The sequence below is a fragment of the Macrotis lagotis genome, chromosome X, assembly GCF_037893015.1.
Source record: "Macrotis lagotis isolate mMagLag1 chromosome X, bilby.v1.9.chrom.fasta, whole genome shotgun sequence".
In the NCBI taxonomy this organism is placed as follows: domain Eukaryota; kingdom Metazoa; phylum Chordata; class Mammalia; order Peramelemorphia; family Peramelidae; genus Macrotis; species Macrotis lagotis.
This window is the reverse complement of record NC_133666.1, coordinates 186,422,051-186,445,319: the sequence shown is the minus strand read 5'-3', so window position 1 is coordinate 186,445,319 and position 23,269 is coordinate 186,422,051. Positions and strand designations below refer to the sequence as shown.

At 36.4% G+C, this 23,269-nt stretch overlaps 1 protein-coding gene across 3 annotated transcripts in view; it reads right to left on the bottom strand.

The window, feature by feature from the left end:
- Positions 1-1,220: 1,220 nt before the first annotated feature.
- Positions 1,221-23,269, bottom strand: part of ZCCHC7 (zinc finger CCHC-type containing 7) — a 285,197-nt gene continuing 263,148 nt past the window's right edge. For 2 of the 3 annotated variants that reach the window (XM_074201949.1, XM_074201950.1), the window contains exons 8-9: positions 18,542-18,659; positions 1,221-13,432 (exon numbers count right to left, since the gene is read on the bottom strand). In XM_074201949.1, the coding sequence (XP_074058050.1) occupies positions 12,993-13,432; positions 18,542-18,659 (558 nt within the window). In that variant the 3' untranslated portion in view covers positions 1,221-12,992. The remainder of the gene's footprint in view (positions 13,433-18,541; positions 18,660-23,269) is intronic. The other variant, XM_074201948.1, reaches the window with a different exon arrangement.

The window sequence follows — 23,269 nt, the reverse complement described above, 5'->3', positions numbered from 1 at the left end:
AATCTTTGCAAAATATATATGTAGTGAAGCAAAACAAATTTGCACATTGGTTATATCCAAAAAAATAGTTTCATTTTGTACCTTAAGTCCATAACCTTTTTTTTAAGCAGACATTTAGCATGCTTTCTCATTGAATCTCTGGAATCATGTTTGGTTATTATATTGATGAGAGTTCTGAAGTTTTTGTCTTTGTAATTTGTATTGTATAAATTTCTTTCATGGTTCTGCTCACTTCACTTTGCATCTTGCTAGTTTTCTTTGAATTCACCTCCAAAGTGTTTCATCACATTCATAAATCATAACTTGTTCAATCATTCCCCAGTTAATGGATATCCCCCTCACTTTCCAATTCTTTGCACAAAAAGCTGCTACAAATATTTTGCTTCGGGTCCTTTTCTTCTTTCTTTGATTTCTTTGAAATAAATATCTAGTAGCACTAGAATTAGGTCAAAGGGCATTATCAGTTTATTGACTTCGAGGATTAGTTCCAAATTGCTTTAGTTAGTTCCAAATCGTTGCACTAGGTCACAGCTCCAGCAACAATGCATTAAAATGACCTTTTTTCCAAACTCCCTGCAACTTGACTGATTTTTCTATCTTTTTTTCAACTTAGCCACTAATGGGTATGAGATGGTACCTCAGAGTTGTTTTAATTTGCATTTCTCTAATTTTGAGTGATTTATAGATTTTTCAATATGATTATTGAGAACTTGAATTTCTGCTTCTGAAAATTGCCTATTAATATCTTTGAGGATTTATCAATTGGGGAATGGATCTTATGCTTATAAATTTGATGCAGTTGCCTATACATCTAGAAATTAACTTTTATAAGTGAAATTTGATGCAAATTTCCCTCTGCCATAATTTCCGGCTTCTCTTCTAATTTTAGCTGACTATACACAATCTTTTGATCTTATGCAATCAGAACCTCCCGTGGACCTCTTTACTTCCCTTATCTACATATCTGACATGCAATTTTTTCCCTTTACATCTCTAATTTGCTTTCAATGTCATCTTCTGTGTATTAACAGTATACCCATTTGGAGCTTATTTGTTATGCAGTGTAAGTTAAGTTAAGTAACTACTATCTGCTAAACTATTTTCCAGTCTTTCCATCAGTTTTTGTGGAATAATGGGTTCTGTCCCCAGTAGCTGGGATCTTTGAATTTGTCAAACAATAAGTTACTGTGCCCATTTGCTTCATTATATTGTGTACCTAATCTATTCCAGTTATCAATTTCTCCATTTCCCATCCAGTATGAAATTGGTTTTTTTGGGGGGTAATTATGAATTTGTGACTTGGTTTGAGATCAAGTGTTGATAGGCCTTCTCACTTTTTTCATTGATTCTTTTAATATTTTTTTTATCTCTTTTCCTCTGATGAATTTTCTTATTATTCTTTCTGGCTCTATAAGGAAGTCCTTTGGTAGTATGAGAGTTAGGACACTGAATAAGAAAATGAATTTAGATAGAATTTTCACTTTTATTATATTGGCTCAATTTGGAACAATTAATATTGCCATTTGTTTAGTCCTATTGTTATTTGTACAAAGTGTTTTGCAATTGTGTTCATATAGCTTCTGTGTATTGGATAGATTCCCAAGAATTTATAGTGTCTGTAGTTATTTCAAATGAAGTTTCTCTTTTAATCTCTTCCTGATGCATTCTATTGGTTATATACAGAAATCCTGATGATTTATATGGACTTATTTTGTATCTTGCACCTTGAAGTTACTGTTTCAGTTTTTTAGTCAAGTGACTAAAACATTGTATCAGCTTTACAAGTAATAATTTTGTTTCCTTTCTCTATGCACATTCTTCAATTTCTTTTCCTTGACTAATTGCTATAGGTAGAATTTCTAGCATTATATTGAATAGGGATGGAGAAATTTTCTTTACCACTGATTCTATTGGAAAGATTTATGTTCAATTTATTTTTCTAAGATAGGGTTAAGTACTCCATTTCTTGTTTTACTAATCTGGGGAATTTCGTAAATATTTGTAAATACTTATTTTGTAAATATTCACACATTTTCTATAGGTAATATATAGCTGAATAGATAGCTCTTAATTTCCTTTATTTCCCCATCATTGGTTTTTGAATTCATCTTTTTCATTTTTGATATATAATTTGATTTTCTTTCATTTAAAAAAATAAAAATAGCTTATGGTCAATTTTATTAGAAAACCCAGGTCCTAGTTTTATTAGTTAATTCAGCTGTCTTCGAATTTTGTTAATTCCTCCTTTGATTTTCAAGATCTCTGTTTTCGTGTTAGACTGAGGGTATTAAATTTTTTGGTTTTCTAGTTTGTCTTTCTTAGTTGCATGCTCAGTTCATTGGTCTAGTCTTTCTAATTGCTGAAGGCATTTAGAGATATAACTTTCCCCCTAAGTATTGTTTTGGCTGCATCTCACAAATTTTGGTTATATTGTCTCATTATCATTGTTGATTATTTCTATGATTTGTTCTTTAGGAATAAATTATTTAGTTTCCATGTAATTGTTAATCTTTGCTTCATGGGTCCTTTATTGAATAATAATAATAATGTTATTATTTAATTGTAGTCAGTAGAAGATATATTTAATATCCCTGCTTTTCTGCATTTGGAAGGTTTTCATGCCCTAAAACAGGTGTGTATAATCTGTGGCCACAGTTCGCAAATACCCTCAAATTCGATTCAAGCAACATTATTATATTTTATTATTATGCTCATTTTTAATTTAATATTTTGTGAATAGACTGTAATCCATACTACATTAAATTCTATATGCAGACTTTGACTAAGTTTTTGTTGGGCAATGAAACTCAGAAAAGCTAAAAGATTGAGCACCCATGCCCTAAAACATGGTCAGTTCTTGTGAAGGTTCATCATACAGCTAAGAAATAGGTATGCTCCTTCCCATTCCCACTTAATATTTTCCAGGCATCTATAATCTAAAATAATTATAATGCCTATCATTTCTAAAATTCTATTCATCTAAACTTTTTTTATTGTTTATGTTTTAGTTAGATTTATCTAGATCTGAGAAGGGATAAACTGAGATCTCACTATTACAGTTTTACTATTTCTTCCTATAACTCGTTTCACTTTTCCTTTAAGAATTTAAGTGCACTGCATATTTTTTTGCTATTAATTTGTTGGCTAAGGTATCATTTAGTAAAATGTAGTTTTCCTATTTATTTCTTTTAATTAGACCCATCTCTGCATTTTCTTTGTGAGATTATGATCATTACCACTGCCTTTCTTACTTCAGTTGAAGAATAATAGATTCAGTTCCAGCCTTTAAACTCTATGTGTATATTCTTGTTTCAAGTATGTTTCTTGAAAACAATATACTGTTGGCTCTGGTTTTTAATCTATTCTACTATCCTATTCTGTTTTATGAGTGAGTCCATCTCATTCGCATATAGTTATGATTGCTTGATAGTTGCATATTTTGCTCCATCTTAAACTTTTTCTTGTTTTTCTTCTTGACTGTTCTCTCCCTTAATGTGCCTTACCTTTTATTCTTCCCCCTTTCATTCTATTTCCCTGTTCATGAATCTTTCTATACCAGCTTTGTGAATGTATCTGTGTATTCTTTCTTCCACTGATTGGTTCAGAAGAGTGAGGTTTGTATCACCCTCTTTCCACTATTCTCATTGCCTTTGACTTAAACATTCCATTCATGGGAAATTATTTTCTCCATTCTTCCTCTTCTTTCCCATTTCTCAAGTGTATTTCCTCCCCCCCCTTTTTAATTTTTCTTTTAAAATCATGAAACTATGATAGATTCTTTCAAGGACCCTATGTCTAATTTAACTTCCTTTATGACACTTGATGATGAAAAAGTTCTTAGGGGCTATATATATTGTTTCCTCCTGTAAGAAAGTAAACAATTTAACCTTGTTTGCTCCCTTATGATTTTCCATATTTTTTTATGTTTCTCTTGACTCCTATTTTCATATATTAAATTTTCTATTCAGCTCTGGTCTTTTCTCCAAAAATGCTTTTAAGTCTCTGCTTCAATAAATATCCACATTTCTCCCCTCTCCCCATTGGCTTATATCATTTTGCTGGGCAGATTATTCTTAGCTGTTAAGTTTATATATCCTTTGCCTTCTGGAATATCATATTCCAAGCTCTCTACTCTTTTAGGATCATAGTTGCAAATCTTGTGTGATCCTGACTACAGTTACTCAGAATTTGAATTCTTGCTTTCTGGCTACTTGCAGTATCTTTCCAGTTGACTACAATATTCCTAGGAGTTTTCATTTTGGGGTTCCCTTTTAGGAGTTGACTAGTGGGTTCTTTCAATTTTTACTTTGTCCTCTGGTTCTAGGATATCTAGACAGTTTTCTTTTATGCTTTCTTGAAATGCGTTGTCTAGGTGTTTTTGCTTTGTTATTATTTATGGGTTTCAGATCATTCTTTTTCCCCCAACTGCTGTTCCAGATCCGTAGTTTTTCCTGTTTCACTATATATCCTGTTTCCTCATTTACCCCATCCCCCAGACTTCTAACTTTGTTTTATTATATCTCGCTATCTCATGGAGTTATTAGCTTCCATTGGTCAGTTCAAAATTTCCAAGTTAAAGTATTAACTCTTTTTTCGAGCTGTCATTTTTTTTTTTTGCATATCTTCTTCCCTAGTTCTTGCTTCTTTTCTTAAGAATTCTTTTCCCCCCTACTATTCTTAACTGGTTTTAAAAATAATTTTTAGCTCTTTAAAAAAATTCCAACAAACTCCTGATTTAACTCTTCTAGGAATTCTACTTGTGTCCAAGTAGCACTAGATATTTTTGGGAGGGGGTTATCTTGTCTAAGCTTCTTACATTCTGTTGTTTTCACAGACCAGTCTGGGGACTTGAAAGCTTTTAGTGCTCCCAAAGTGGTGTGATCTGGGGCAAGGTCTGTTCACTGCTTGCCTCTTCTGAGCTTTACAAGTTCCTGACACAGCTTTGGGTCTCTTGGCTTGCTCTAGGTTGAGAATTTCAGTAAACTGGTGCAGGACTATTAGCTAGCTCAGGGTTTCTGCAGGCTCAAAGCAATTGCCAACTCCCCTTTGGTGTGTAACTCCTGTCCAATGCTAGTTTCCATGATGGACTAAAGGTAAGAGTCAAGTCATTGCTTTGCTTATGAAATCACAATTGCACAGCTATTGTATTTCTGAACCTGTTCCTTGTTCAGTACCCAGCTAGGGCCCAGTATCCTTCAGCTGCTCCTCTCCTTTGTGGATGTATGCTTCATGGATTGTCCAGTTTCTCCACAATAAAGCAGTTCTCAAAGATCAGGAATTCCTATTTGCTGAGGCTATAGACCTTGTGTCCACATTCAGAATCACAGCTCATCAGGATAGTGAGGCAGCTGCTCAGGGCCTGACAGCACCCTATATCTACTAGGAGCTGCCAAAGCTTAGTCTGGACCTGGTTTCTCAGGTACTAGAAGGAAAAGACAGACTCCTAAATCCTTCAGGGCAGTTTATTGGTGGTGCATTGATATGTATCAGTCAACAACTGACATTGGCTCAGCAGAGTCCAGAGGCAAATGGCATAGGGTAGTGAGGCAAAGACCTAAGAGAGCAGCTCAGCAGAGCTCTAGGTAATGTCTATAGAGAATAGCAATTTTTTCTGGCACACTTCCAAGACTGGAGAGCATACACATGACCCTGAGGTCAGAGATGAAAGTTCCTGATTAGAAGAGGTCTACACAGGTCCCAGTAGCTGCTTCTTGGGTTGGCTGGGCTGGGCATATCCTAAGGGAACTCAATGGTGGGTGTTGTTCTATATCCTTTTTTCCCCCTTACCACGCCAGGTGAATGGGGCACTTCCACCTAACTGGCCATCAAGGAGACTTCTCACAGCCTCCTAGAAGAATATGATGCTTTTGGGGTCCTGCACATTTTTGGGATGGTATACACCCATGCTAGTATCAAAGGATTATAAAAGCACTGTATAACTAAAATCTGTAACCCAGCTTTGGATAATGGGTGATAAATTGCCGGATGGCTCTTGCTTCTGTACTATGTGGTAGTTCAGGATTCCCCTGGGATTTCTTCATTGCCGTGACACCCAGTCTTGGCTCTCTTTCAATTCCTGGGCATTGGAATGAGTTGAAGAGGTCTTCTTGTTGTTGTTTCCATTAATGACCAACTCTGTGACTCCATTTGGGGTTCTTGGTTGCCATTTCCTTATAAATAAGGACACTAAGGCAAATGAGTGAAATGGCTTACCAGGGTCAAACAGCTACTAAGTGTTGGAGGTCAAATTTGAACTCAGGGAAAGGAGTCTTCCTGACTCCAGGCCTGGCACACTTTCCTCTGTGCCATCTAGCTGCCCCTCTTTTCTTAGCCTTTTCTATAATGGTTGTTATTATTTTGTATGACAATCCCTGTTTTTACTAATCCAAGTCATTCTAAGGAATGTTTATTAACTGCACAAGAAGAGATTTTTTTTTTCTGTAGGATGATTTTCAAGTCTTGGCTCAATCTTGAAATGACAATTTAATTGTCAAAGTTAACCCTTTTTTGTATAAAGTAGAATTATTTATAGATTAGAGGAGATAGAAGCAAAGGAGAATGGTGTCATTATTCTCTAGCTTTTCTCTTCTTAGGAAACAGTAACTGCATTACAGTTAATTTTGCTAGTTAGAGAAATGGAGGGAGATAGAATTTTCTTATTTAGAGATAGAATTTTAATTTAGAAAACAAAAACAACAAATACACACAAAAAAGCAAAATATCTTTGTGGCATTCCATTGTAGTAAACAGCATGAGGCAGTGGGAAAAAACACTGGGGATAAGGATCAGATGTCTGAGAAGTGATCTTTGGCATGCCTAAAAAATGGGAATATCTGTTCAACCTTTATTACTGGGTTGTTGTATTATTTTTAAATCATCTAATTCCATTTCCCACTGGGTCTGGAATCTAATCTAGCCTTAGCCACCGTATGATTCTGAGCAAGCCATTTTACCTTTGCCTCAGTTTCCTCAACTGTAAAATAGGGATAATAGTTCTTACTTCCCTGGGTGGTTGTGAAAGTCAAATGAAGCAATATTTATTCAGAAGTTAACACAATGTCTGGCACATGGATGCTTAATAAATCCTTGTTCTCTTCTCTTTCTTTGCCTGTACCTTTTCTCCCTACCTCCTCCTTTCAAAACCAACTTTTACAATTTTTTTTTTAAAGATGATGGGTATAGGGGTGGCTAGGTGACACAGTGGATAAAGCACCGGCCTTGGAGTCAGAAATACCTGGGTTCAAATCTGGTCTCAGACAATAATTACCTAACTATGTGGCCTTGGGCAAGCCACTTAACCCCATTTGCCTTGCAACCCCCCCAAAAAAGATGAGGAACATTAACAATTCTGCAAATCTAACCAACTGATCAAAATAGTCTGGAAATTGTTGGTCCCACAAAAATCTTTGGGACAAACTTAGTCATTATTTTACAACTGTTTCATTTTCATTTTTTCCCCATTACCATTGCTGTAGCCACTGTTTATATTGTTTTGCTAATTCTGCTTGCTTCATTTTCCATCAGTTCATTTGTCTTTTCTTGCTTCTTTGTATTTATCATATTCATCCTTTCTCACAGCACAGTAATGGTCTGTTTCATTCATGTACTATTATAATTCATTCAGTTGCTCCTCAACTTTCAAAACTACTTTTGTATGTTCAGTTCTTTGCTACCATGAAAATATTGATGCTGTCAATATTTTGGTGTATATGGGGCCTTTCTTTTTGTTCTTGAGGTATAAGAGTAGAGATAGGATTTCTGGGTCAAAGGACATAGCTATTTTAGTTGCTTACCTCACATAATTCCAAATTCCACAATGCCTCCAACAAACAATGAGAAAAAAAGACTTTTAAAACCTTAAATTATTAAAGAAATTAATGCTATTTCTAGTGTTAGGTTCTGAAGCAAACTTAAAACCACCATGAAAGTAAAACACAAAACTATAAAGAGGAACGTTCTTAAAGAAATGCTTTTGTGGATGTGCCATTTGCCCCTTTCTTAATACAATTTCCCTCATGTAAATAAAGATCATGGACTAATCTCTCATTCTTAAAAAAAACCTCAGTGAGTTAAATTAACTAAATCTTAAGGTATTTGATTCTTCACAGCATGTGCTTTTCCCCAAATTTTTCCTCACTTTCTTGTGTTCTAGTAGAGAATTAGAGATTAGCTGAAGAAGCTATCAATGTTGGCTATTCTTCGGACATTAGATTAGAAGCCAAGGCTCTTTACTTTAGGCAGTTTTACTTAAATCCAGTTGGTAGAAGCACAATCCTGGAGGAGGCAGTTTTTTAAGTTAAGCCTGAGTTAGGTTGGCAGGAAATCCCAAAGAAGTCAGTAAGCTACATGCTAGATGAGACACTGCCTGTTTCCCACTGGATGGTAGTATTTCTATAGCAATGGTTAGAATACTGAACCTTGAGTCATATAGATCTCAGTTCAAAACTTCCTCAGGCTCTGCCTAGCTGTGTGACCCTGGCTCAGTCACTTAACTTTGGTCTGCCTCAGTTTCCTTTTCTATAAATTGAAGATAATAAAAGTACCTGCTTCCCAGGATTATTGTGAGGATAAAATGAGATATATGTAAAATATGTTGCAAGTCTTTAAGTGCTCTGCTGGGTTACAGAAGTAACTGGTTGAAGAAAAATTTAAGAACCTAATCACAATTCCATTGACTTCTCTGCTGCTTATGACACCACTGAGTTCTTTCTCAACAGACTCTCGGTTTTTGAGATGCTGCTCCTTTAATTCTCTTACCCATCTGACTCTTCCTACTTCAGGCCCTTCAGTTAGACCATTTCCATGTCACAAGCCCAGTAATTATGGGTGTTCCTGAAGGTCCCTCTTTTTTCTCATTTGATGATTTTATCATCTCAATGAGTTCAATTATTACCTCTTTGGAGATGTTTCCCAGATTTTTACAGACATAAGCTTTCTCCTGGGGTTGTCTCAAATTGCCAAATGCCTATTAGATAATTCAAATTGGATCCTTGAAACTCAACATATCCAAAACAGAACTCATTTTTTTTTGCCTTCCTCTTCTATATATATATATCATTACTGTTGAGAGCACCATCCTTTGTGGTCCAGATAGTCTTCTCAGCTCTCCCCTTGTTTTTCTCCCCCCACTCCCATAGTCAATCACTTGACAGATCTCATAATTTCAGTCTCCAGTCTCTCTCACATATTCCTCCCCCATACAACTCCCACTCTAGCTCAGACTTTTATCATCTTCCATCCCAATGGACACAAATCGCTACTCCAATACATCCTTCATTTAGTCTCCAAAGTGATTTTCTTAAAGTGAAGATGAGATATGGCTATAAAGGGATTTGATGAACTCCAATGGCTCCTTCTTGCCTCCAAGATCAACCATAAACTCCTTCAGCTGGTCTTTTCATATCTTAATTATTTTAAATCTATCTTGTACTCACAACCTCTGTCCTTTTATCTGACTGGTGGAAGTACAATTCTTAAGGATTGATAGGCTTCATTACTGCATAGTCACTTCATATCCACAGCTTCTGTCCAAGTACACTCCTCTCAACTGTCCCATTAGAGGTATAATTCTCAAGAGCCATAAGCATCATTAAATTATAATCAGTTTATACTACACACTCTTTCCAAGTATCCCCTATACAATCCTCATGAGCTAAAGTAACATGTAGAGTAAAATCACTTTCATGATCCAATCATACCCACCCCCTCTAAGTACACTACCTCTAACTAGCTAAAGTGTCATGTAAAATAACTTCATGATCTATTTATGTCCAGACCCTCTTAAATATAGTCCCTCCCTCTATCCCAGTAGAACTATACCCCTTGTGAGCTAAAGTATCACGTAAAGCAAAATAACTTTAAGAACCATTTATATAGGTACACATCCCTCCAACATATTCAACCCTCATGAGCTTAAGTATCAGCTAGAGCATTATCACTTTCATTATCAATTTATGCCCTTAGTCTCTCCCTAAGTATGCTTCTCTTAACTATCCTAAGAGAAATACAATTCTTAGAATTACAAGTATTGTCTTCCCATGTAGGGATGTATGCAGTTTAATTCTATTGATTGCTATAGTTCCCCCTTTCCATTTACATTTTTATGCATCTCTTGAGTATTGTATTTGAAGATTGAATTTTTCTTTTCAGTTCTGGTCTTTTCATCAGATAAGTTTTGAAATTTCACTATTGTGTTTAAAGTTCATCTTTTTTCCTGAAAGAATATGCTGAATTTTTTAAGGTAATTGATTCTTGGTTGTAATCGTATGTACTTTGCCCTCTGGAATATCATATTTGAGGCCCTCTGATCCTTTAATATTGAAGTTAATAAGTCTTATGGTTCCTTAGTATTTAAATTACTTCTTTTTTGGCTGCTTGCAATATTTTCTCCTTTAATTGAGAAATCTGAAATTTAGCTACAATATTCCTTGGAGTTTTTAATCATGGATCTCTTTCTGGAGGTTACTGGTGAATTCTTTCAGGAATATTTTGTCTTCTTATTCTATTAGGGCAGGTTTCCATGATAATTTCCTGAAAGATACTTTCCATGCTCTTTTATTGATTGTGGCTTTCAGATAGACCAATTAATTTGTAAATTATCTCTCCTGGATCTATTTTCCAGGTTGATCATTTTCCCTAAGAGGTACCATACATTTAAAAAAATTTTTTTTTCAGTCTTGGTTTTTTTCCTTCAGTTAGCTTTTGTATTTCCTTTTCCAGCTGGTTAAATTTACATTTAAATGAGGTGTTTTCCTAATTCGGCTGGTTAATTTTACTTTTTGATGAGTAATTGCTTTTCTAGTTGGACATTTTTACTTTTAAAGGAATCCAATTCTTCAATTTTTCATACTTCTTTTATTCATTTTTTTCAATTTCCTCTTTTCTTTGTTTTTAGAATTCTTCTGAGAGATCTTTTTGGATTTGAGGTCAATTCATAAACTACTTTGAGGCTTTACATGTGGGCATTTTGTCACTAGTTTCCTCTTCTGAAATGGCATTTTATCATCTTTTAGCTACTATTCTGATACTATAAATCTGATCCTATAAATATACACTATACTATAAAAAAAAGTAGCACTTATTTTGCTTTTTGGGTTAGAGGACATATAGTTCTGAGGCTCAGATCTGTTCCCTGGCTTATCATTTGCCTATGGTGTTGCGTATGTAGTAGTTTGTTCCCTCTTTCAAAGTAGCCCTGGCTTTCTGTTTGCCTGTAGCATTGTCTATGCAGAGGTTTGTTACCCTCTTTAGGGTAAGCCCAACCTACTCCTACCTGTTGAACCAGTGTTCCCAGGGCATGAATTTTTCTTCCGAGCTGGGGTTGGGACCCTCACTTGGTTTGCTGAGCCAGGACTTGGGCTGTGCTATGGATTTTCAGCTCTCCTGGGCTATACTCCCCTTTTTACCCTTTCTTGAAGTTTGCCACGATTATCTTGAGTTGAGAATTTTTATTTATTTATTTTTTTTGGTGGGATCTGTAGCTTTAGGGTCTGTGTAGAGGTTAAATTTAAAGTTGTTTCAGGAAAAGCTCCAGGAGCTTCCTAGCTTTGTACTGCCATCTTGACTCTTCCCTGGAAGTCCTTTTGACCTTAGAGCCCCTGACCACCCTGGTCCAGAATGCCCCATTTGTCATTCCTCAACCCTACTCTTGAACCTCTGTGCCCTGACTGTCCCCTAGGAATGCCTGCCAAGCTTTCTCCTCTAGGTCCTCTCTAGGAATTTCCCTCTTGGTTTCCTTCAAGAAGCATTTCAAATGTCATTTTCTGCTGCAGGTTGTACTGGTCCTCCAAGGGATTAGGATCTTCCCATATTGCTTATAATGTGTCATATATACTTGCCTTGAATCTCTATCACTTAGAATACTGCCAATTCCATAGCAAAATATTAAAATTTAAATATTCACTGATTAACAGAACATTTCCCTGTTTTAATTCACACCATACTTTAGCTCTAGAATCTTATGAATGGAGTTTGAATGGTCAAGGAAATAAGCTTGTCCCCCCACCCTCACCGCCTCATATAGTAATTGCTTATTTTCTTTTCAATAAAGGACAAATTTATTCAATGTACATTGTGTTATTTTATCTCAGTGTCTAGTTCACTTATTCTAAATATAACTTAACAAAGTACAAAAAAATATATCACGGCCTCTTAAAAAATCAGTAATTTTAGCTTATAAATGTTGTGATTTTTATTTTTAAAAGATTTTTACATATGTGGGTGATTGACTTCTTTAAGGTGATTTTCACAACGAGGAAAAACATTCATTAGCAATTACATTGAGATCTTGATTTATTCTTTTCATACATTTACCAGAACACCTGTTCCTTTGGCTAGTAAAACCAGTATGATTTCTTCTGTTTTCCAACACTCAGACTCTCCCATCTCTTAATGCTTCAATAATTTCGTAATCATACTGTTCCTGGGATATCTCATTCATTTCCTACAAAGGATGACTTCAGAATAAGCTTTTAGGAGAAATTGGACAGAGAACAAAGTACATTTTGAACTTTCCCAAGAAATCTTGAAAATGACTGAGTAAATTTTGTTATCAATGTTCACATCTCCTTTACTTCAAAGCTTTGTTTTTAAAAATGTGGACTGAAGATGAATGACATTTATTAAACTATTTCTCTTGGTAAATTATATTTAAAAGGGCTTCTTAAGAACCAAACAAATAAGAACAAGAACAACACTACCACAAAATTAAGCTTTCTCATTCCCAGGCTTCAAAGTCAAGGAATAGCCCTGAAAATGGAAAGTTAATTTATCTTTTTACCTTCTCACACAATAAACAACTTGTTGGTCACAGAGAACAGCAAATCATTTACTTAAAATAGAAGATAAGAAGCCAAGAGCTCCATGATCTTTGTTCAGTGAGCTTAGCTTCTTTAGAGGTGGAATAAACACATCTTACTTCTTTAATGAGGTAAGAAAACATAATGCCAAAGCACAGGCAGACAAGGACAACAAATTATTCCATAACTGCCAAGTCAGAAGTTGTTTTTCAGCTTTGATTTCCTTTTTCTTTGCTTAATAAGGAATAAACCTTCCTCATCATCTGCTCTTTTTCTCTCTCCTTTTTTAAACTTCTCCCATTTACCCCTTTTGGAAAACTCCCCTCCTCTCAACTTTCGATGATGGTGTCCTAAGTGGGAGGAGGACCTGTGAGATGAAGAGTGACTTCTGGGTCCTCTGATGAAGTCCTCATCCTCATCATACCACCTTTGGACGTCCCTCCTCGATTTCTTTTCTTGGTTTCTACTGCTCCAATTGTTCATTTTTGTTCTTTTAAGATATTTCTTTTCTTGATACCATTTGTAGTCTTCCTGTATGGAATGCCTCTTCTTTATTTCATAATAGGGACTCCTATTTGTTGGTTCCATACGGGGTCTCTTAACTGGTCTTGGAAAATCTCCATTTTTTTGAAGTTCTGAAAAATATAAGTGTTTTTACAAATTCAGAATCTGGAGAGACCCACTATACCATGGAGGGCAATAAATAACCTATAATTTGAAAATGCTGTCAAGCATGAAAAGATGGCAGAAACTTACATGTGTTAGAATCAGAATTTTAAGAGTTTGAAGGGCACTTCTAAGTCATGCAATTGAATCCTGACCTAATAACTGAATCCCTCCTACAAAAAGCCTGGCAAGTAGTCATACAAATTTTGTTTGAATATCTTCAGTATCTATTTTTAGACAGTTTAGGAAATTTTTCCTCATGCCAAGTTGAAATCTGCTTCCTTTGTAACTTTTATCCTCGTTTTAGCCATGGTTATGGCCTTGTCCTTTTGATATCCTTTTCAACAGACAGCTTCTTAAATACTATAACAGACCTATTATTACTTATTAGTTTTCTCTTCTATAAACTAAACATCCCCATTTTCTTCAACTAATCCTAGTGCAACATGGTTTTGAGTTTCATTATTACTTTGGTTGTCTTTCATTGTACTCATACCAGTTTATCTCTATAAAATGTGAAGCCCAGGTCTGACCAGCTCACAAGAAAGAGGAAAGAAGGTGGAAGGAGGAAGAGGAAATTGAAGAAGGTAGAATAAGAAAAGAAGAAAAAAGTAGTAGTAGTAGTAGCAGTGGTAGTAGTAGTAGTAGTAGTAGTAGTAGTAGTAGTAGTAGTAGTAGAAGTAGAAGTAGTAGAAGTAGCAGCAGTAACAACTCCCTTAGTTTGGGCATTATCTGGTTTGATGGAATGAAGGATTTGAATTAGATGAACTTAAAAGGACTCTCTAAACTCTAAATTGGATGACCTTATGAACAGTGGAATGTGACTTCTAAGAGTCATCTGATTTAGAGTTTGAAGGGCTTATATAAGTCATCTAGTTTAAACCTCTTATTTTATAGAAGAAGAAATTGAAATTAAATCACTTAGACAAAAATCACAAAGGTAGTCAGTGGTGGAGTTGAAATTTGAACTCAAGTTTGTTGATTCCAAATCTAGATGTTCCTTCCAGTATAAAACATCACTGCTATTTTATACAGTGAGCTAAAAGCCCAAAGAGATTTTTTTTTTTCTGGACTTAAATTGTTCTTAAGCCATGTATGTCTCAATCACAAATTTGTAAAATTGATTTTTTTAAAAAACTTTAAGTCTATATTGACTCCTATTTATGCTTAAACCTATATCTGAACCTTTTTTTATTTCATTGACTTAGCTGTGGCTACTGTTCTAAGCTTTCAAAACATTTTTGAGTCTGATCCTGTTGGCTCCTTCCTGTCTTCATGCCATTTGGCAAAATGAGAAGCACAATTGTGTCTCCAAGTTACTGGAAAAAAGTCTTAAATAGAATGGGGCCTAGAAGCAAACCCCCTGAAAACTTCCTCTGGGGGGACACTGGGCAAACACAAATGTTCTGTGGATCCAGCTGCTCCACAAGTAACAAATCACCTCAGTGTAACTTATCTAACTCATATGGGAAGACCTCCAAATGCCACAATGGCATGCAGATAAATAACTAGAGAATTTTCACAATTTACTAGACCAGCAACCTTGGACTAAAAATGAGAGGAAGCTAGTTTGGCAAAGTTTATTTAAAGGGGCTTCTTAAGAATTATTGTTGATGAACCAATGTTATTGTTATTTATTTATTAAAAAAATTTATTGGGGCAGCTAGGTGGCTCAGTGGATAGAGCACCGGCTCTGGAGTCAGAAGTACCTGAGTTCAAATCTGGCCTCAGACACTTAATAATTACCTAGCTGTGTGGCCCTGGGCAAGCCACTTAACCCCATTGCCTTGCAAAAATAAAAAAAAAAATTATTTAAGGCAATGGGTTAAGAGTAACTTGCCCAAGGTAAAGGCAATTATTAAGTGTGTGAGGCTGAATTTGAACTCAGGTCCTCCTGATTCCAGGACTGGTGCTCCATCTAGTTGCCCCTAGAACCTACATTATCTCATGGGGATCTCTGCTTCCATTTATGAGTATAAAAAAGCATTCAGAATTTTCTAGATTTCTAAAATTTTTCTGGGGGCAATAAACTACATTAAGTGAAATCTAATTTCTAATGTGTTTTGAATACGGGGACATTAGAGGATTGCTATTAAGGTGAAAAATAACATCCTCAATATTTTAATAAACATTCTTTAAGTATCTACAATACACAGGCTCATTTATTTATTTATTTATTTATTTATTTATTTATTTATTTATTTGGGGTTTTTTTTTGGCAAGGCAATGGGGTTAAGTGATTTGCCCAAGATCACACAACTAGGTAATTATTACGTGTCTGAGGCCAAATTTGAACTCAGGTCCTTCTGACTCCAGGGCCGGTGCTCTATCCACTGCATCACCTAGCTGCCTCTATATTTATCTTTATGCATCTCATCTAAAGTGTATCTTTATAAAGATAAAAACAAAAGAGCCACTGTTCTTAAGAATCTTATATTTTACTGAGTAAAACAACATGTATATTGGATAAATAAAATCACTATAAGTAATGTGAGGTGGGGATTAACAACTAGGGATCAGGAAAGGTTCCCATGCAAGAGGTGGCACATCTGGAGGAAAAAAGAATAATTTTAGAATAAGGTATTGCTGAGTGCTAAAACTGAAAGAGTCATAAATTTGACATTCTGAGAATTATATTCAGTTCAGGTACTTAACTAGATAGCCATGTAAACATATATCTGAGTAGTGATCATTTTAACTTGCATCCAGCCCTGGGCAAGGAGTCAGAAAGTCCTAAATTAAAATCTGGTCTCAGATACTTATATGCTATATGATCCTGGGCAAGTCATTTAAACTTTCCTAGTCTGCTTCTTTGTAAAATGAGGATAATAACAGCACTTACATTGCAGAGTTATGAGGATTAATAACTATCAAGTGTTTAGCAGAGTACTGAGACATATTGTAGAGAGTCGTTGTTGATGTTATTATTATTATCGTCATTTTCATTAGCTTTGTGAAATACAGGTTGTCAGATCAATTCAAGTGACAGTGAAAGAGACAAGACTGTAATCTGGCCCTCGGGAAGGCTTTGGACATGGTCCATGCGACTTTCTGAACAAAGGATCTGGGATGCCCTGCCTTACAGGGTGCCTCTACTCTAATGTGGTGGGTAGAGGCCACTGAAGTGACTTCTGAAGTTGCTATTACTTAACATGTTGGTTAGGACCGGAGGAATGTAATCAAGAATTTAGTGTTAGGGGAGCAAGTGGAGAACAGGAATGATCATGTCACATTATAGAAGTGGTTAGTTAAAAAAAAACTGGACAAAATCTATTCAGTGAAGGGAAAAGTCCTTAAAAACCAAAAATGACCTACAGAAAATAAAGCATAAAACAGGAATGATTATTTAAATTTAAAAAGTCTATAGTTCACAAAGGGGTTTATCAATCTGTGTCATGGTACAGTAAATATAAAACAATGACATGTTAGAACTGAGTATTAATTCTTTCTCTACATTCAATAAGCACTTAATTTCTCATTGTAAAATGGTTGGAGAGAACTTACGAAGATCCAGAGGGAGCATAAGTGTTCCAAAGGTCCAGAAATAATGCACAGAAAGTTTACACAAGATTTTTTTCCCTTGTATTGAAAGAATAAAGGATGAACAGAGAAGAGATGTAGAAACACTTCCTTTTAGAGAGGTGGGGGAATTACAGGCACAAAATGCTCCAGGTACTGCCAGGTATAGTCTTTTGTTTGTTTTTTTGCAAGGCAATGGGGTTAAATGACATGCTCAAGGTCACACAGCTAGGGAATTATTAAATGTCTGAGGCTGGATTTGAACTCAGGTCCTCTTGTCTCCAGGGCCGGTGCTCTATCCACTGTACAACCTAGTGACCTCACTGCTAGGTACTGTCACAGGATCAGTTATTTTGCCTGTTTGCTGTTATAAAGGGAGGTTCAGATGGTATTTGTATAAATCTAGAAATGACAGGGATTTAAAACTAAAGCTGCCTATGAAAATTAATTTAAAAACCACAAATGAGAATGAAAGGTGACTTTGTAAATACTGTGAAGTACAAGGACAGGCAGATCTGCACTCTCAGAGAGCAGAAGTAGGGAAGAGGAGTTTACCCCAAGAGGGATCTAGAACTCCCCCTTACCCCCCTCCTTCCATTAGCAAGAGTGCCCACGCCGGTGACCCCGAGGCAGTACTGTCGGCTCTCAGCAGACAGCTGCTGAGGTTAAGCCAGAAGTTCTTCTCACACCTCTTTGCCTGGTGCAACTGGAGAACTCAACCTCTCCATTTGAGGGCCAGAGTTTCTTCATCTGTACCCACTTTAGTATATGTTGTTAGTATATGTTGTGAGGATCAATCGCAGCCATACTCATGTCCTGGTCCACAACAGGCTCGGGATGAAGGCCAGCTATTACTATGGTTCTGTCCACTTTCTTATGATGGGACTAAGATTATGCTGGCAAGATACTCGTTTATTCCCATGAAGTAAATTACAGTTAGAAACCTTAAAAAAGTACTTACCTGGTAAAGAAACAAATTAAAATAATATTTTAAAATCAGAGAATATGTGGGGCAGTTAGGTGGCGCAGTGGATAGAGCACTGGTCCTGGAGTCAGGAGAACCTGAGTTCAAATCCAGCCTCAGACACTTAGTAATTTAATTACTAACTGTGTGACTTTGGGCAAATCACTTAATCCTAATGTCTTGCAAAAACAACAAAAAACAAAAAAACAAAAACAGACCAGAGATACATAGACTATATTAAACATTCTTAGAAATTAAATCAATTGAATATAATAGAAAAGTTAGCATAATACAGTAAAAGTTGAGTTCAAAATACCACCAATTATTTCTCTAAAGGAAACCTTTTTTCCCCCCCAAGGCAATGGGGTTAAGTGGCTTGCCCAAGGCTACACAGCTAGGTAATTATTAAATATCTGAGGCCAGATTTGAACTCAGGTACTCCTGACTCCAGGGCTAATACTCTATCCACTGCGCCACCTAGCCGCCCCCAAGGAAACCTCTTTTACTAAATTGATGAAAGATACAATAAATCTTATTGTGCATGCAAATAGATCATAAGATTATAAATTTAGAGCCAAGATACCCCTTGTCATACCTTCGACTTTCCACTGTATTCTTTGTTCTCGATCCTGGATATCATGTTCCTTATCATAGTAGTAGATGAATGGTACTGTTGGAAATGTTCCACTTAACATCCGTTTTTCTGTGCACTCCTGAAAATTATAGTGAACGTTACAACTTTCAACACTCAATGTAGAAATTTCTACTTTTCCTAGCTTCTAGCCAGTTTGAATTAAGGGCAGCTAGGCACTTGGATTTTGGCGACTACTAGCCCATAGCTGCATGGGGGCCCCCTGTTCTTAGGGTAGGTCTATGAAAGCACCTAAATGGTGAGGCCACTTGGCATCCTTCAGGATTCCATGTAATAGCCCTTCAAATACTTCAACACCTCTAACAACTCCTACTAAGTCTTCTCTCTTACAGATTAAACATGCCCAATTAACTGATCCTTAAATAGCTATAATGTACATCTTCCTCTAGGCACACTCTGCCTTATCATTAACCTTCCTAAAATATGGCACCCACTAGTCTCACCAGCACAGTATACAATGATGTCATCTCCCTCAACCAGACCACTCAATCTCCCTATGAAGCCCAGGGTTACATAAGCTTTTCTGATTGTCCAACCCATTCTACACTAGCAGAACATCAAAACCTGAGATCTTGTTTTGAGGAACTGATATCTAGCCATGCCTTCCACATCTTGTGCTAAAGCAAGTGAAGTTGACTTTTTTGGATTCAAAAGTAGGAATCTACACTTATTTACCCTCATTCAAATTTCTTTATCCAATCACTCCAATATTTGAGACCACTGAGATCTTTTTGGATTTTGACTGTATCAGTTATCCTTTTTAGCTTTGTGACACCTGCAAATTTGGTAAGCATCCAATCCATGCCTTTCTCTAAGCCACTGATAAAAATATTAACCAAATTGTCCAAGCATAGATCCCTCCATGGGGCATTCCATGAAAAATTCTTTCTGAGGCTACCACAAAGCCTTAATGATTTTGGGATAAGTCATTCAACAAGTTCTGCCTGGCTCACATTTCTCCATCTGTCCATAAGGAACTAGTATGTTAGAGACATAATCAAATGTTTTGCTAAAATCTAGTGAGCTACCAATCTGGAAATCCTGTCAAAGGAAATATGGTCTAGTATGATCTGATCTTGATGAAATTATTTTGATTCTTTGTGAACCCTGTTTCTTTATAGATAATTCAAAACTGAAGCCAAGCACAGAGGTTTATAGGTGCATTCTCTACTTTTTCATTTTTTGAAGATCATGACACTTGCCCTTGTACAAGCTTGGCACCTTTTTTTATTCTTCATCAAATTTCAAAAATTAGTGACACTGGCTCAGAAATTATACCTAACACTTTCTTTTAGCACACTAGTTTATCTGGGCCTGGTGACTTAAAATCATCAAGGACTACTAGACAAGTATTATGTTGCTATTTTTCTTGGATTTGACTTCCTACTACTCAGTTTTGTTCTTTTCAGTAAAAAGATCATTCTCTTTTTGCAGATACCAGAAGTATGGTTCAGTCAATGATTCTTCTTTGCTATTTCTCTTTGTCTCTGACATACCTAAAATCCTCATCTTTCCTGCCAGCTTTAGCTTGTTTACTTGGTACTGGACCAGACCATGCCATAATTCTTTATTTGCCCTTGTTTTTCCCCTTTGAACATGTTTTTCATTTTATTGATATCTTCTGTTTTACAAAATTTTTATTTCTCCAAATATCCTTTCCTCTGGTCTCACCACCCCACCCCCACCCCCTACCCCTTAAGCATTCCTTATAACAAAGAAGGAAAGAGAAAAAAAAAACAGTTGATGGTTTTATAACAGATTAAGTTGGATAGCTCTCTTGTGTAATCACATAGAACATACAGAATTTGAGAACTGGGAGGAACCTCAACAATCATCTAAGTCAAACCATAAATCAAGGGAATTCCCACTGTAACATCCAAGAGACTGTCCAGTCTGAACAGCCCCTCAGAGTGGTCAACTCCACTATGAACAGTTATAAATGTTGGGAAGTTTTTATTGACAGCAAGCCTAAATTGGTCCTTTTTACATCTTTCTACTGTTCCTGGTTGTCTGTGGCTAAAAAGAACAAGTCTAATCCCTGCTTCACAGGACAACCTCTTGAATGCTTGCCAACAACAATCCTCTGCCCACAAGCCAGTCTTTTCTTTCCCAGGTGAACATCTTCATTTCCTTCACCAGATTCTCACACTGACTCAAGAGCATCTCTGGTCCTGCTTGCTCTCCTCCTAAAGCTCTTGAGCTCATCAATGTCCTAGAACTTGCTGCTATAACCATACTTGGTTTGACAAGGGCTAAGTACAGTGGTACTATTACCTCTCTACTCCTGGCAATGGAGATCAAGGTCACATTAGCTTTTCTTCTGTGCTGATTCCTAGTGAGTGCTCATTTTGCAGAGGAGGAAACTGAGGCAAACATGGTTAGACAATCTTCTCAAGGTCACAAAAAACTATTGAATATCTCGGATCAGATCTGAACTCAGGAATATACCTCCCTAACTGAGGCCTGGTGTATAATCCACTGTGTCACCTAGCTGACTTCATTAGGAGCTAACAGTCCACTTAAAACCCTCAGATCTTTTACAGAACTATTATCTTAACTATGTCTTCTTCATCAAGTATTTGTGAAATTGATGTTTTGTATCCAAGTGCAAGACTTAAATTTATTTCTACTGAATTTCATCTGATTAGATTTAGTTCAATGCTAAAGGCATGTTAAGATCCTTGTGGACACTGACTCTGTCATCCAGTGTGTGGTTAGTTATCCTTTCTATGCCTTAAAATGTTAAACAATTTATTCTAATTCTGCTCATTGTACTCTGCATCTAAGTTCATAGTCTTTCCAGGTTTTAACACATAAGTCCCTTCATTTCACATGGTAAAATAATATTTTTATAACATTTTTGTACTATGATGTTCTGGATAAAATTTATCTTTCTATCTTGGGGGTTTTGTTGGCTTATAGTAAATGTTTCAATGAAAGATTCTCTTTGTAGACCATCTTAATAACTTCAGAAAGTGATTTGTTTTCATTTGCCTTTGCTAATACTCTCAATTTTTTCCTTGTCACATAGCTAGCATTTCTAAGACTTAATGACAATGAGTTAATAGGAATCCCTGCTTTATCTCTGACTTACCAGAAAGGGCTCTAGTTTTATTAGATATAACACTGATTCTTGATTTTAGATAGATGTTATTTAACCTAATCAGGAAAGTACAATCTATATTTTTGCTTTTTTATTTTTGGCAATGCAATGTAACTATTAAGTTACAAAGCTAAGTAACTATTAAGTGTCTGAGATCACATTTGAACTCAGGTCCTTCTGACTCCAGGGCCAGTGCTCTATCCACTGCACTACCTGAGCAATATATTTCTATGTTTCATCAGTAATTTTAAACAGAAATCACCCACCACGATTGGCAAACATGACAAAAAAAAAAAGGGAAAAATGGCAGTTGCTAAGGATGTTATGAGAAGATAAATACATTAATCCAAGAATTCCTAACTTAGGATATTGACCCTTTATATTTCAGTAGGTTTGAAAACTTGAATAGGGAAAAAAAATCTTTACTTTCATTTAGCTAAATCTGAAATTTAGCATATCCATTATGAATGTAGGCAATAAATCACATTAGTATTAGCATTAACCTATGACCATGTCACCAATAGATGAATTATTTTCCCTTTCCCCTCCACTTTATTTCATACTTCCACCACACCACCACAATAATAGCTTCTTAATTTTAACCAAGCACCCCTGAGAATTCTAAGTTGTGTATATGAGGGGGAGAGGGAGAATGGTATTGTGGGGAGGAGCTCCCAACGCCATAGGCTGCCTGGCCACATGGTGGATCTTGAAGCCATACTGGGCACAAATTTGTTGACAACTGTTTGTGCCTGTGATCAGGATAGATGAGGAGGAGCATGTTGGAAAAGTCAGCACCAAAGTAAGTGTATCTGTACAGTGATCCATGGCTGCCTTGGCCATGCAGTTGGAGCAGTGCAGCTTCTGCATGGCCTCCTCAGCTATGTTTGATCACCCAATGGTCAGCATAGGCTGATTTTCACAATGAACACAGGGAAATCAGCCAAAGTCTCCTCGCTACCATTTTTCTAACCCCTGAATGAAGCCATGATTTGTGAGCATGTAGCAGGCATGAACCAGCATCTTGGCTGCCTGTTGGATCAGGTCCAGTACCCACCTATAGTGGGGCACCTGGCCATGGAGTCCTGTGAGGTTGATATAGTCTTTACCCACCTCACAGAAGAATTCATTACCACACAGCTCCCAGAACCATGTGATACATGATGCTTCTTCTGGGCTGCTTGTCTACCATCAACGGGCTGGACTGGGGTGGGAGAGGAAGAAGCTACTCCCAGGGGTGGTGGTGGTGGCGGCGGTAACAAAACCAGGCAGTGAAGGCTGCAGCCTGACTGCAGTGGGCGAAGTGGTGGTGAAGAATCATGGATATTTTCCTATCATGTTATAGTTTTTGCAAATTTTTGATGTATTGTTTATGTTTGCTATTATTCTAAAATCATTACAGTTATTATTATACCTGCCTCTAGACTGTATATGACAAAAGTCTTCCCATCTCACTGCTGGGCAAATCTATGCTTAGCAGCTGCTAAGTCAACAATGGCCAAGTCTGCCTTCAGGTTCACACTGGGAGGACCTATGTTGCTTCTAACACTGGTTGTGGATCAAACAAC